We start from the raw sequence: 13892 nt of genomic DNA, 5'->3' as shown, positions 1-13892 counted from the left end.
GCTATTTTCTCTTATGAAATCCACTCCATGCTCCTGTGTCAAGCAAATAAAATTCAAGGATTTTCATTATTTTCGTATAATCGTTGAGTTTTCAAGGAATTTCACAAGTCTCACATCCTTTCCCAGTTTTCCGGTTTGCTGCGTCTGACCACACTCAAGACACTATTATTAACCCTTGTGTTGTCAAAGGTGACCCACTACCATTTTTTTCCAACTTGAAATTTTATGACTTTTCCTAAAGAGACCCCATAATAAGAAAAAGCGATACTTCTTTTTTTGTTTATGTTTCCATGTGGGCTGTACACCACTAGGGTACAAAGATTGTCTTATGGGTCATTTTTGACCCGTAGGACAAGGGGAGTAAACACAATGTTAAGATCGCACGAGGGTTTAATGTCGCCCCCCCCTCCCCGCTGCCAGACGCCTGCTCAAACTTTCTCATAAACTCTCATAAACCTAAACATCAGTTTAGGTCTTTTAGTTTTTTTGGTTTTGTCTTACAAATCCATGAACCTGTATGTAGCCCATTAAACTCAGACCTCTTCATTTTTAATGTGACCTGTAAATCATCCTAAAAGGCCTGGGTTTTATAGATATTGCACTTTTTTTTTTTTGAGATACTGATATCAAATTCATGCACAGAAGACACCTGGAAAAAAAAAAATCAGGAGTTCAATTGCCAGAGTTTCTGAATGTTTGTGTGTCACCGTGCAGCGGTGCACACTCACCCTCAACTGGCTCACCACGTTGGGGATCCTCCTTCCCAATCCGTCACTGGGATCAGTGTAGAAGACCTCAGAAGGGATTATGGGATGGACTGCGGAGAGGAAGAGCGTCAGTGCAAGTTTTGAAGTTTAACGGTGCAGGTGAACAAACGCACTCACCTGTTTGGGGGTTGCTTTGCCTGTGCGGGTCCGCCGCCATGTAGACGGGCATGAGGGAAGGGTGCTGCAGGCACCGGCCGGAGGAGGAGGGCAGCACGGCTCGACCGGCTCTCTGTTTGGGGACGAAACAAGGGCCTGTTAAAAAGAAAATAAACACAACTCAACGCAGACATGGAAGAGACGCCTTCAAACTTACAGGTAAAACTCCCTCACAGTGGTTCATGGTTGGATTTTTTTGTTTTTTTGCAGCTTTTAGGTAGTCAAACGGTAGTTCGGCGACTTTTTTCGGATCGAGAATTATGTTTAGGGAGAAACAGCGCCCCCTGTCGGTCGGGCTCTTCTACAGTCGCGCCTTACAAACGATGCCCCGCCGCGACTTGACCGCATCCTCTACCTGAATTGTCGTGGGATTTCAGCGCCGCGCTTCCGTGGGGTGCGTCCGTCGTGGGGGGTTTGCGTGTTCCGTCTGAGTGGCGAACAGGCTGTCGTCGCCTAGATGTGTTTATGCTGGGGTGACGTCACATAGCGGTGAGTGTGACGTCTCAAACCTCCGAGCTGTGACGACACAAAGGGGCATGTCTGTCTGTGACGTCACGTTGGGGTGGATGAGGACAGGAAGGGGTTTTTTTTGGGGGGGGGTGGAAGCCCCTCCTGCAGAGACACTTCTGTGCATGAAGGTTGGGGGGGATAGCTCTTGGCAGCAGCAAAGAAATTAGAACTTTATTTATTCCGAAGGATATTGTTGTGCCAGAGTTTCAAGTAAAACATAAAAGGAAGGAGGGAGAATAAGAAATACAAATAAAACTAAAGTGTCAAAGTCGAGGCTATAAAGTGTTTTAAGGTCTTAAAAAGTACAAAGGTTTGAATATTCCCTTTGGCTGACGGAAGAGGAATTAAAAAGCTCCAGAGTCTTTGAGCAGAAGCTGCCAGTTTGGCACTGGACGTTGAAAACAAAATTGCATATGATGGCACTAAACAAGTCTCCTAAAAGGAGGAATTCAGAGTAAAAAAAAAAAAAAAAAAAAAAAAAAGCCAGGATCTTTTCCTAATATTATCAAACAGGTCTCCCATTGGGCATAGCCATGCAACACACACACCAGAGTTTCAAGTAAAACATAATAGTAGGAAGGAGGGAGGATAAGAAATACAAATAAAACTAAAGTGTTGGCGTCAGCCCAACCTTCAATTTATTAAGGCCTCCCCAATCTTAACAGATGCCTACTAGAATTCCGAAACTTCATGCTGTCATTTGCATGTGGCCCGATGCAGCAATATATATAACCCCCCCCCCCCCCCCCCCCACACTGTTGGCAATAGGTCATAAAGGTGTGCTGCTGGAAATCCCAATATTCCTTATTTATACAAAAAGAATAATTTATGCAAAAATTATTTTATTCAATTTAAAATTCCTTCAAAATTTTGGCGGCATTCCTTTTGCTACGCAATTGTGGGTCACCTGTGGAGAGACAAACATTTAAAAACTGTTGCACGATTAGATTCATGAGCAAAACTTCAGTGACAGTACATTTTGCAGAGGTCGGCTTCACAATAGGTCTCGTGGTTGTGGCAGGTTCTGTCGGGGGCGAAACCAAAGCAGATTTAGTCGGTAAATGCTCATCAAAAATAAAAATCACTTGACAACTGTCTTACCCGTTTGCTGTGTAGTGTGGATTATTTTGCCAACACCGACACTGTCGGACTCAAATCTGTACGTCAAGAATAGACGATTGAGTCCGGCCAGCGCATACGTACACCGTATCACCACCCTACAGGACCAAAACCATGTCAATATTGACCAAAAAGCTTGAGGAGCAATGCAATTACTCAAAAGAACACACACCTCTCCTTGGCATTGTGGAAGGGAGTGTTCAATCGCCGACTGTAGGAAATCTCATTTTGATAAGTCACAGTTTCCTTGCCAAGCTGAAAGAATTTGAATTTTAGAAAGAGATACAAGCTGATCTAATTTGCTTGTTTTGTTTACTACCATAACAATGGAGCCACATATATTTTGTGGAAAAGAGAAGAGTGCTCTGGTGCCATTGGTCTTCTTGGGGCCGCAGAGCCGATCTCTGAGGTTTGTTCTTGTTGCAGTCCCTCCGGTTGGGATGACCAGAGACAGGTCAGCCACCACGGTCATCCTCCCATCAGTTGAGCATACTACAAAACAAATGGTAGTCAGCTACACAAGATCCAGCCAAGATATCTAGTTGTATCATGCGTACCTATCATTTCAGGTGTAGAAAATCGGCAAGTCTTGACTGTCGACGTCTGGACCTCTGAGGTTTCCTGGTTTCTCACAAGGATTTCAAACACGCCAGAAAATCCTTCCAGTGAGATGTCCTACAAAAAAAAAAAAACTTTGGTTATCCATCTCCTTGTCAAGTTAGGAGACAAAGTGGTTCTCACCTTGTATACATAGCCAGGAGCTGAGAGCGGCACATACAGCTGCAGACTCTGGCTATCATTAGTTAGGATGAAGCCGTACTGGGATGCCAGATCTGACGTCAGGGGCTCGGAGCCGATGCTGAAGTACCACATGTAGTCAAAAGGCTGGTAGTCCAATTTGAAGTCAATTCCAGACGCTGAGCAAACCGCATCAAAAGCTGGAGGGGCTGTCAGACAAACAGTCAGTTCTCCGCTCACTCAGACACGTGCTAAACAATGAAAAGTTACTTACACACAGGTGTTAGAGCCGTAACCGTTGTAAAGTGGTAATATAGTTTCTTCTCTGGTAGAACGAGCAGTGTGTAGTTGATGTTCAAGCTATACACCATGGCTGAATTTTCTTTTGAATACTAGGAAATAGTAACATTTATGACTGAACGTGCCATGGATTGAAATGGATAATGTTTTGAACCTTTCAAAAAAAAAAAAAAAAAAAAAAAAAAATTACCTGCTGGACAACAATTGGAGCGCGGAAGGGCAACTGCAGGTAGTAGTTATAGGTGTTAATAGGTTGCAAAATCTTTGAGATCGTATAGTCTGTTTGGTTTGAAAGTGGTAATTCCAAGTCTTGTCCATTTATATTTACAGCAATCAATTCCATGTCTGTTGGAACATTGTGGAGGCAATCCGTGAACACCTCATCCACAGGAAGGGTTTGATCGAGATTTGTAATTTCGTATGGAATCAGGGGGGTTTTGAGTATCCTGTGAAAACGAAGTCTGGTCTTTGTACCGTCCTCATCTGCTAAGACTTGCTCAAAGTAGAGCCCAACTGTGTAAAATTCATAAAGGGCATCAGTCACAGAGCTCTGGGGAGGGGAAAAAAAAAGCCAAGTGTGCAACAAGACCTTAGTTACTAGAATCAATTTGATGCTTTTCATCCTACTGTAAGGAGTGAATCACACATTGATCAAGCCATTGCAGAACATCTGACCTTTCTGTATCCTTCAGTGATAAAGGGGACTCTGATCTGGATCGCATTGTTGAGCGTCTCCATGATATAGCCTCTCTCCTCTGCAACAGTCTGCTCTACAAGTTCACCATCCAGTCCAATTTGGACCTTTGTGCTCTCAAGACCTGGGTAAAGCACCTCAGGGGTCTCGAAAACCATGTAGCCACTTTCATCATATGAACCAGCATCTGTTGGAGAAACAAATTTTGAAAAAATTTGTTTAAGTCTGAGAATTTCAAAATTACTGACCCATGGAGCAGGCGGCCACCAGGTCCACCATGAGGACCACCCAGTTTTGTCTTGAGAACAGACTTGCATGAACCACCTCTACTGGCACACCATTCACCTGGAGAGAAAATCCAAAACTAGTTCGACCATGTTTTGACTCGAAAGAAGTTGCTGGGATTTATCAAATAATTTACCATTGTGCTGATTGAGTCAGGTTGTCCATAGGGCGTACGAAACACAAGCCGGTCACTGCTCAGGTCAAACATGTAGCCCTGCCCGCGAGCTTCAGTGAGGTTACTCAAAGATAACGTTTCTCCAGCTTTATGGAAAATAACGTGCCAGTCTGATGTGGTTGAGCTATGGGCCTGGAGGGGAGTTATTCAAATGAGAAATGACCACAATGAGCAGTTAGTTCAAGGATTTTAACCTACCAGTTTTAAGTTATTCCAGTCCACCGACTTAGTCTTGGATGAACAAGCGACTTCACTCGTCAGGGACACCTGCAGGGCAATAAACCTTTTTAAATTTCAGATACTTTTCCAAGAGTTTGATCAAACTTTGATACAAGCGCACCTCCATGTAGTTGACCTCACAGGCAACCTCTCTGGGAGACAAGGGCATCGTGGGAGTGCAGGTTTTGTTCAAAGCATATGAAGACTTAGCATCGTCATTGATCAATCGCAAGTTAAAGCTGAACATAAACACGTCATCGTCCTGAAAAATTGAGTGGAGTTACAAAAGTAAAAGGGTGTCCTTGCGGTATTGAAGAGTTTTCCAAAGACAGTTTAGCAGTCAAAAGCTTTGTCATTGGACTTACTTTGTCCGTATGACAGCTGAAGTAAGAAGCCCGGAGCTCCACATGATCAGGGTAAACAATAACACTGTAGCCACACCTAGCCGCATATTGCTCAGTGATAGGATAGATACCTGCTCGGTCTAAAGATATGACCAGTTAAGAGTCAAACTGCAACGCAGGTGAGCTTAAACAGGCTTAAATTCAAATACGCAGCAATCGCAATTAAGTGGGAAGACGAGACTCACCGACAGCTTCAAATTGTGGTTCACCTCCAGCAAGAACAAGATCAACAGCTATCATGAAGTAGCGGTCATGACACTCCATTTCAACTAATCCTAAAAATAAATGTTATAGTGTCAGGGAAATGATAGCATTTAAAATGAGCAGTGAAATACTTCCATTACCATCAGGAATACCAGAAGCAAGTTTCACATTTGACCAGAGAGAGAGAAGTAAAACCACACTGCAAGACAAAGCACAGGTTACACAGAAACACTATTTCAAGTTTAGCTCCACAATTGTACAGAACTTTTCATAGCATTTTACCCATGCAAAAAATTTATAGCCATAACCACTGATATGTTGTTGGTGGTTTTGTGGTGTCTAAAGCCAGCCAGTCTGCCAGCAAACTACACCCGCTAACCAACAGATGCTACAGCTGACCACGCGCTTGGGCTATCTGAGCCAAAGTGACACACATTGTGCCACTTCCTGCAACAGCTTTTATAAGTCAGTACTTTGGGCCTGGCTGGTTATGGAGCATGGCCTGGCTCAACACCTGCATCTGATTGGGGGGTTTGATTGCTTTGATTAGCACTAGATGCTGTTGTTACGTCGGATTGGTCGGTGAAGCACCGGATGTTTAAAAGGTGATATGGCAGATGAAACACAAGGTTGTCAGTTGCAGCTGGAAAAGCCAAGCAAGCACTCAACTTTAGTTTGTGTTGTTTGGCAGGTGTAGTTTGCTAGCAGATAGGCTAGCTTTAGACACTGCTAACACACCAGTAGACATGGCACTTGTTTTTTTTCTTTGGTAGGGAGTTCAACGTTATGTAAATATGTAAATAGCTGTTTGTGTTTCAATGTTTCCTGTTTCTGTCTTTCAGTGTGGCTTCACTTTTGTCATTGTTTGTCTCTGCAAAATGTGATCCTGTTCCTGATGGTAAGAAATAGCTCCCTAAGCATCCTCCCAATTGTCAATTCACTCTTAATTCCACTTTGTTGTAGGTGTTCTTAATATGGAGTGTCATGAGCGATATTTCATGATAGCTGTTGATCTCTCATTCACTGGGGCTGTATCTTACTTCGAGGCTGTTGGTAAGTGATGTAATCTTTAATATGGTATCAGTTGGGAAACGCCTGTAAATAAAAATTCTTGACCTTTTGTTTTTCCCTAAATTTCCTCTGTCAAGCTTTTGGCATGAGAGTTAGAGCTAAAACAAGGAGTCCCTCACCTTCTGAGTGTTGGTAGAACTGTAATTTATTGAAAAAGACCTTCTGACTCTGCAGACGTGACAGGTGTTTACCCCATTACTGAGCGGTATGCAGCCGAGTGTGGCTACAGTGTCCAAGTTCTTCCTCTGATGGGCCAAGTGGAGTTGCGAGCTTCTTACTTCAGCTGCCACACTGACAACACAGTATGTACACCGGCCCTGTTTTCCTGGTCAACGTAGGTATAAGTTTGTGCAAATCACTACTTTTCTAAAATTATGGCCATTGGGGTTTCAGGATGATGAGATATTCTCATTCAGTTTCAATCTGATTGTGATGCATGAGGGAAACAAGGCTGCTTATTCTTTGAGCAAAACCTGTTCACTCCTCTTACCCTGGTCGCCCAGAGAGGTGACCTGTGAGCAAAATTACATGGAGGTAAGGTTCCATCAAAACACTTCATCCACATATTTCTGATGCATGTTAATACTGCGTATGTTGTAGGTATCTGTAAGGCGTTTGAATGCGTGTCCACGCAGAACCCAAAAAGAAGACTGGGACGTCGCAATCAAAACTGTGTGGTTTTTACTGCCTTAATCATTTATCTATACAAGGAATATGGAATTCTTCTTACTTGAAAGTTTCAATAATCACACTTCTAGGCCTATAAATCAGACACTGAGGACTGGCAGGGGATGTTCCGGGAGCAAGAGATGATCCCTATGAACCTTTCTGAAGCTAGAGACCACCGTTACGTGTTTGACTTGACTCCTGGAAGACTTGTATTTCGTACACCGTATGGACAACCCGATGCAATCAGCACGATGGTAAATTAGTATTTGGAAGATTAACGCTGTCTCCTAATTGCCACACTTTTTTTAAAGTATTTTAGTTAAACCGGTTCTAATAAACCTTTCACCAGGTGAATGGTGTGCCAATGCAGGTGGTTCACGCTACCCTCTTCTCCAGACCAAGCTGGGTTGTCATCCTGGTGGACCTCTTGGCAGCTTGCTCCATGGGTCAGTATTGCAATGGGTGTACAGCAGTCTTGTTCTGTGACAAATCAACATTTCTATCAACAGATGATGGCTCATACGATGAACATGGATACTTGACATGGGAAACTCCTGAGATGCCGCACCCACTGGTGTCTGGACTTTATAGCACGGAGGTCAACATCGGTGTTAATGGAGAACTTGTTGACCTGCCTGTCGCAGAGGACCGAGGCTACATTGTTGAGAAACACAATAAAACCTTCCGAATCAGCATCCCCTACAATTCTGAGGGGAGCTACAGGAAGGTCAGATGACTTGCATATTCAAAGCGGCTCAGTTTAGGTGATCATGACTGAGGCGTTGAACTATTGTATGTATTCTTTGTAGAGTGTTGTTGATGAAGAGCTCTATGAATACTATAGCTTTCGGCTCTACCTGGAGCAGCTCTCCATGGATGGGTTTCATCTGGACAGCAGAATCCGTTTACACAGGGAGTTGGACACACCTCTGATGCTACGCCCGGTTTTTACTGAAAACCGTAAGTTAGTGGACAACTTGCCTACATTCTTGTACCCGCAACCTAATGGCCTATTTTTTTTTTTTTTTTTTTAAGAAACCGATCCTGAGGAACACGTGTTTACGGTTTACCTCGGAGATGTCCCTGAAGATGTGGAGTTGGTAGCTGTGCAGCTGAATGAGCAAGAATTCCGGCTACCGTTTAATAAGAGTACATGCACTGTTTCAGAATCCGTTCATCCCAACAACACCCGTGGTTATACTCTGAGGGTGCCTCTAAATGACCCAGTAGTCATTCAGCAGGCATGTATTGCCTAAACTGAATTCTTTAACTGAAATCTACTAGTGAGAATTTTAATCTTGACTGGTCTATCTCCCAGTTTCTGAAAGATGCGGGCATTCAGCATAGCTTGGACATAAACTACACACTGAATGTTCTGCCAGAGAATGAACCATATTACCACTTTACAACGGTCACAACTCTAACGGCTGTGTGTAAGTAAGCTTTTGTTTTTAAAGCTGTCATCTGATCAGTGTGCAGAGCATTTATTGTGCATCTGACAGCCTTTCCAGCTTTCAATGCGGTTTGCTCGGAGTCTGGTATTACCTTCAAACTGGACTACCAGCCTTTTGACTATATGTGGTACTTCAGCATCGGCCCGGATCCCCTGACCTCAGACCTGGCGTGCGAGCATGGCTACATCCTGACTAATGATAGTCAGAGTCTGCAGCTATATGTGCCACTCTCTGCTCTTGGCTATGAATATGAGGTGAGCAGACTTAACATCTGGGACCTTTACATAACTAGGCATTGGCTGATCAAAAATGCTTTGTAGAACATCTCGCTGAACGGATTTTCCGCCACTTTTGAGATCCTTGTGAGAGACCAGGAAACCTCCGAGGTCCACGGTTCAACTGTCAAGACTTGTCATTTTTCTCCAACTGAAGTGATAGGTACACATAATGCAACTTGTTCGGCTAGAGCTCATGTGTTGCTGACAAACCTGCCTGTTTGTAGTTTGTTCAGCTGATGGGAGGATAACTGTGGTGGCTGACCTGTCTCTGGTCATCCCAACCGGAGGAACTGCAGCAAGAACAAACCTCAGAGACCAGCTCTGTGTCCCCAAGGAGACCAATGGCACCAGGGCACTCTTCTCTTTTCCCCTCAACAGCTGTGGATCCAAAGTCAAGGTAGCCTTATCTTTGTCATACTTGACACTTTGCTGCACAGTTAAAGAGACAATAAATTACTTTTGTGTGGGCAGCTTTGGGATGAGTACGTCATCTACGAAAATGAAGTCTTCCACAACCAGAATGCCAGGCCTGTGGGAAACCATGCAGTTTCTACAGCTGTTGATAGGTGTGTATTGCTTGTCCAACCCCAACATGTATTTGGCAACTTGATCCGTCAAATAATGGCTAACTCGCCTCCTCTGGCAGCGTGACCCTGCAGTGTATGTATCCTCTGGCTGGGCTCCATCGGCTCTTCTCAGTGTACAGGTTTGAATCTGATACTCCTGGCAAGGGCCTCATCCTTGGTTCTGCCAACAAAACCAAAGGTGGGTGGTTTCTGATCAAACCCAATAGCTGTTGGTCAACATTTTACTAACTGGTCTGACTTCAGGTTTGGAGTCTCCCTCTGAGCACCCTACAACAGTTCAACCCCCTGTGGCCACAACAGAACTCACTATGCGAGCTGGGTCCGCGATAAGACTCCCTCTGAGGGCTACGTCGGTAAAGCAAGCTTACCACCCTCCTGTTCGGCAAATCCGAGTCTTCCCCTCTCAAAGGCTCTCCAAGCAAGGTCTGTACTTGTTGTGTGTCGGCCCTCATCAAATTTGATGGCGATGTGTCCTAAAATGGTCTGTCTCAAGCAGGTGTTCAAGGATCTGTGCGAAGGGTGTACCCTGCAGCTTGAGTTTTTAAAAGAAATCAAATAAAGTATATACTTGTACACTCCTTCTGTAGTTTGTACTCATGCCAAATATAAAATGTTATAGTCTTCCCTGGGAACTGCACAACAGGATTAACAGTTGGCAGTGTTTTCGAGTTTAACAATTTTGCCTGGAAATGGATAGGCTGTAAATTTAAAAGATGTGCATGAGTTTGCAAACTGTTATTGATCTGAAATCAATTACATCACTTCAGCCCCTGTGAACAAGTGCAACAGCCATCATGAAATACTACTCATGACTATGAAGAACAGAAAGTGGTATTCTGTAGACAATGGCTGTGCTTGGGCAGACACTTAGAATAAGCATAGATCACATTTTACAGTTGGCAAAGTCAATGAGACCACACAAACCCATACCACAAGTAACTTTAAAGAGGACTGCTTTTTAGATTATGATCAGTATAGCCAACCTAAAGCAGAACCCCATAGTTGTGCTGCAGTGTCTAATGCTAACTTGTGTAATAGCAGGCTACACCTGCTAACCAATACAAGCTACGGTGGCAAACTTCTGGATGGTGTGTCCCTTTAGTTTATCGGGGCTTCCACATCTTCAGACCAATAAGAGCTATTTAAGCAAAGCACCCACAAATGACTTGTTAGCAATCAACACCTTGTTACGGGTGGTTCAAAGACTCAGGTGCGGAGCATCAAGACACGACCAGGACTCAGAAATTAGTAAAAAATATTTAATGGTTGCCAAAATACAACAGAAATGGAGCCAAACAAGAACTGAATAAGGGACAAAGGACGACTAGCGAACAGGCTAACAAACTGAGGCGACTAGCTTTAACGCTAGTGGACGGACCTAAGTGGCGATACAAACAAACGTTATCAATTATCGACCGGGCCACGAACAAAAAGGCGAAAGAACTAACAAATCTAATAATACAAGGATTCCTAATCTACGGTACTCAACCGGTGGGAAGGCAGTGAGTGAGGCTGGGGATTCCGGTGATCTTAGTTGTGGGCTGTGACGTTCCAGCGATGAGTCATCCGGTGTGCGCGGCTTTTATGCTGCACCAGAAGGGTGTGGCCAATCAGCTGCAGCCACCTGTCTGCCTCACCGCCACACCACCGCACACGCCCACCCGGGATCAGAGAAGGGAAAGAGAGAGGAACAGGGAAAACACAGACATTGCCTCTAGCAGCCACCACCAGCGGACGTAACACTCCTGGGTTAAAAAGTTGAGCTTTTCTCTATACAATCCAACTTTTTGGAGGTTCTGTTAAGAGTTCTCTCTTCCTATTCATTTACCAAAAAGCTGAATTATGAGTCAAACAATTTGACAGTCCAATTCTGTGAGATTCAGTATTTGATTCATAACTTTGCAATTAATCATGTCAACACACAGCAAGTAAATACAATTAAATATTACAATAATTGAACATACACGGGGGGTGAATTTCCTTGAATAAGTGAACCGTAATGAATTGGATATTCAGACTGACGTACCACTTCTGGGTAAAATTACATGTTACATTTTGTCAAATGAACACTTTGAACAAGTTGAATTAACTCAATTTACAAATTGAGCAGAAAAAGATGTGAAGACAAGAGGTCAAACATGTGGTCAATATGAAAATCTTAATTTTATTAGTCTATTTAGTTGCGCCTCCGATTCAAAAAACACATTCCCTGTATACTGAAAAAAAATCAGCAATGATCAAGCATTTCTGTGGCACAGTGTAGGTTCAAATGTTAAGAGAGCTCCAAGGGCGCTCTGGCACTCGCGTTATCATTTGCTGGATAACGACACTGGATGGTCAGCCTGAAACAAAACAGTTGTGTCAACACTGGCTCAGTGGGTCCATAAACAATTTACCACATCTTTCTCACCTGTATGGAGAATCTCTATGAATAACGGGACTATCTGAAGGCAGAAAATCCCGAGGGTAACTTATCTGGTTTTCATAAATCAAGAAATTTCCATCTGTCTAAAGAAATGCGATGGCATTAGAGGAGGGGCCATATGGTGTCATTTCTGTTTGGCAGAATAAAAGCTCCTTACAGTCACAGTCGTCCCACAGGAGTCCAGGCTGAAGATGAACAAGGCTCTCGCACTGTCTGTCTCCATAGGAACACAACTCGTGTCCAATAAAGTGGTTCTGTTTGGCTGAGTAGGTGGGATGGTGTGTGTGGTGTCAACTAAAGCAACAATCCTCCCCTGTGGCAAGCACACTGTCAGAAACACAGTCAAAAAAGATGATACATTCTGACATCAGGCACCGAACGCACAGCTTTGGAGGTTTACCTATGAGTTCTTGAGCAGGAAATGTGCATCTGTGCACAAGCCTGTCATGGATTTTCAGAGTTTCTGAATCCTTGACAGACACCTCCACCCTGGCAACAAGACCTCGCAATGACAGCAGCTGTACAAGACCAGAAGGAAAAACACATTTTTGAATTTTATGTCACCTAAAAGAACCCCCCTCCCCCATCCATGATACAATCAAATAAATCTTTCTACGAGAGGAAGGTTGATCACCTCGTAGTAGATGCTCGGACTGAAAAGGGGGATTTCTATGGAGACGTGGTCTTCCTTTGCATCCAGCATTAACCCGCCCATTTTTACCCGCTTGTTGTCCAGCATGTGGCCTCCGAGGAAGAGCTCCCACTCCAGTTCATCCAGGGGTCTGTGGTGCAGCAGCACCAGCAAACTGCTCTCAGTGCACTTCCCCTCCAATCTGAGGGAACTGGAGGCTGCAGTGGGTGGATGGTGAATTACGAAGGGCCATGAGGGAGGGAGGGATTTTCTTTTATCTGTTATTTCAAATCTATCATTTGGAAAAAAAACAATTATCTGTGTCTGATACTCTGACAATCCTTCGGGGGTTAACTCACTTTTGTAGGCACCTTTGGCATTACATCATGGTTGCTTGATGATAACATGTGAACCGCTATTGTCTTGGTTTGATTATCTGCTCATTTTCTTTGACAGTCGGCTTGTGTGACTAATCAATCACTCACCCATGTATTCAACAGTATGCTCGATGGAGGCTTGGTGGTAAAAGTTTTCTCCGCTGGGTGAGATGGAAAGAGTAAATGTGAAAGAGAGGCTGTATGTCTTGTGGCCTCCACCTATATACTGGGATTAGATGACAAGATTTCCTATGTTGGCAATTTTACTACAAATGCTAAACTGCTACTACTTCAACCAGTCCTACCTCTGGAATTATTTGAGGATTTGAGAAAGGGAACGTCAGCTGGTAGTAGTGATTCCCATTGGGGTGGGATAGCTTGGACAGGTTGAGGTCTGTGTGATGATTTGTGGTCCAGGTTAAAACATCACCACCACCCTTTACTGTCACCTTCTTAAGGGAAACATCTGGCATAAACAGTCCCAGAGTGCCAGAGAACAATTCTTGAGATGAGTCTGCGGAAACCAAGACATAATCACACTTTTTTTAGGTACTGCAGTTCTTATTAATTATCTGCATTTTCTCCATTCCCATTGTTTGATACATGTCTGTTCAGTTGTGATAAATTGAAATATAGTTAATGATCAATGGTAATATCTAAATTGTTTTAGTTGGTTCCTTGCAAATCTGGTGAGAAAAATTGTGTCAGATTTGTCAAAAACACAATAACAAGATTCTGAGAAGACAAAGTAAGTCTGGTTGGTGAAATTATGTAACATCTGAGAATGTAACATCCAATATTTCATACTAACACATAATACAGAAAGGAA

The 13892-nt window shown here is 43.5% G+C and overlaps 3 protein-coding genes across 3 annotated transcripts; 1 reads left to right on the top strand and 2 right to left on the bottom strand.

Moving 5' to 3' along the window:
* Nucleotides 1-2262: 2262 nt before the first annotated feature.
* Nucleotides 2263-5631, bottom strand: LOC147223561 (uncharacterized). Its single transcript, XM_086166372.1, has 16 exons — nucleotides 5553-5631; nucleotides 5329-5447; nucleotides 5085-5225; nucleotides 4943-5011; nucleotides 4706-4876; nucleotides 4533-4629; nucleotides 4266-4471; nucleotides 3781-4140; nucleotides 3565-3682; nucleotides 3294-3499; nucleotides 3110-3227; nucleotides 2872-3044; nucleotides 2725-2807; nucleotides 2535-2650; nucleotides 2410-2457; nucleotides 2263-2340 (listed from the first exon to the last, which is right to left on the bottom strand). The coding sequence occupies exons 1-16, from the start codon at nucleotides 5629-5631 to the stop codon at nucleotides 2285-2287; spliced, it is 2160 nt and encodes a 719-aa protein (XP_086022498.1). The 3' UTR covers nucleotides 2263-2284.
* Nucleotides 5632-6317: 686 nt separating this feature from the next.
* Nucleotides 6318-11370, top strand: LOC147223560 (uncharacterized). The gene is made up of 18 exons (XM_086166161.1): nucleotides 6318-6340; nucleotides 6414-6469; nucleotides 6535-6624; nucleotides 6817-6944; nucleotides 7036-7176; nucleotides 7243-7314; nucleotides 7401-7565; nucleotides 7661-7757; nucleotides 7821-8038; nucleotides 8121-8271; nucleotides 8347-8552; nucleotides 8630-8744; nucleotides 8814-9019; nucleotides 9086-9203; nucleotides 9268-9440; nucleotides 9515-9609; nucleotides 9690-9808; nucleotides 11186-11370. Exons 1-18 carry the CDS (start codon nucleotides 6318-6320, stop codon nucleotides 11368-11370), a joined length of 2358 nt encoding a protein of 785 aa, XP_086022287.1.
* Nucleotides 10878-13426, bottom strand: LOC147223559 (uncharacterized). Its single transcript, XM_086165799.1, has 5 exons — nucleotides 13369-13426; nucleotides 13172-13224; nucleotides 12690-12904; nucleotides 12456-12573; nucleotides 10878-12382 (listed from the first exon to the last, which is right to left on the bottom strand). The coding sequence occupies exons 2-5, from the start codon at nucleotides 13173-13175 to the stop codon at nucleotides 12180-12182; spliced, it is 540 nt and encodes a 179-aa protein (XP_086021925.1). The 5' UTR covers nucleotides 13176-13224; nucleotides 13369-13426; the 3' UTR covers nucleotides 10878-12179.
* Between the last annotated feature and the right edge of the window lie 466 nt (nucleotides 13427-13892).

Source organism: Fistularia commersonii, chromosome 19 (assembly GCF_037954325.1).
Source record: "Fistularia commersonii isolate RoL2024-O1a breed Wild chromosome 19, RoL_Fcom_v1.0, whole genome shotgun sequence".
Taxonomy (NCBI): Eukaryota; Metazoa; Chordata; class Actinopteri; order Syngnathiformes; family Fistulariidae; genus Fistularia; species Fistularia commersonii.
The sequence above is the reverse complement of the archived record's forward strand: the minus strand, read 5'-3'. Positions and strand labels throughout refer to the sequence as shown.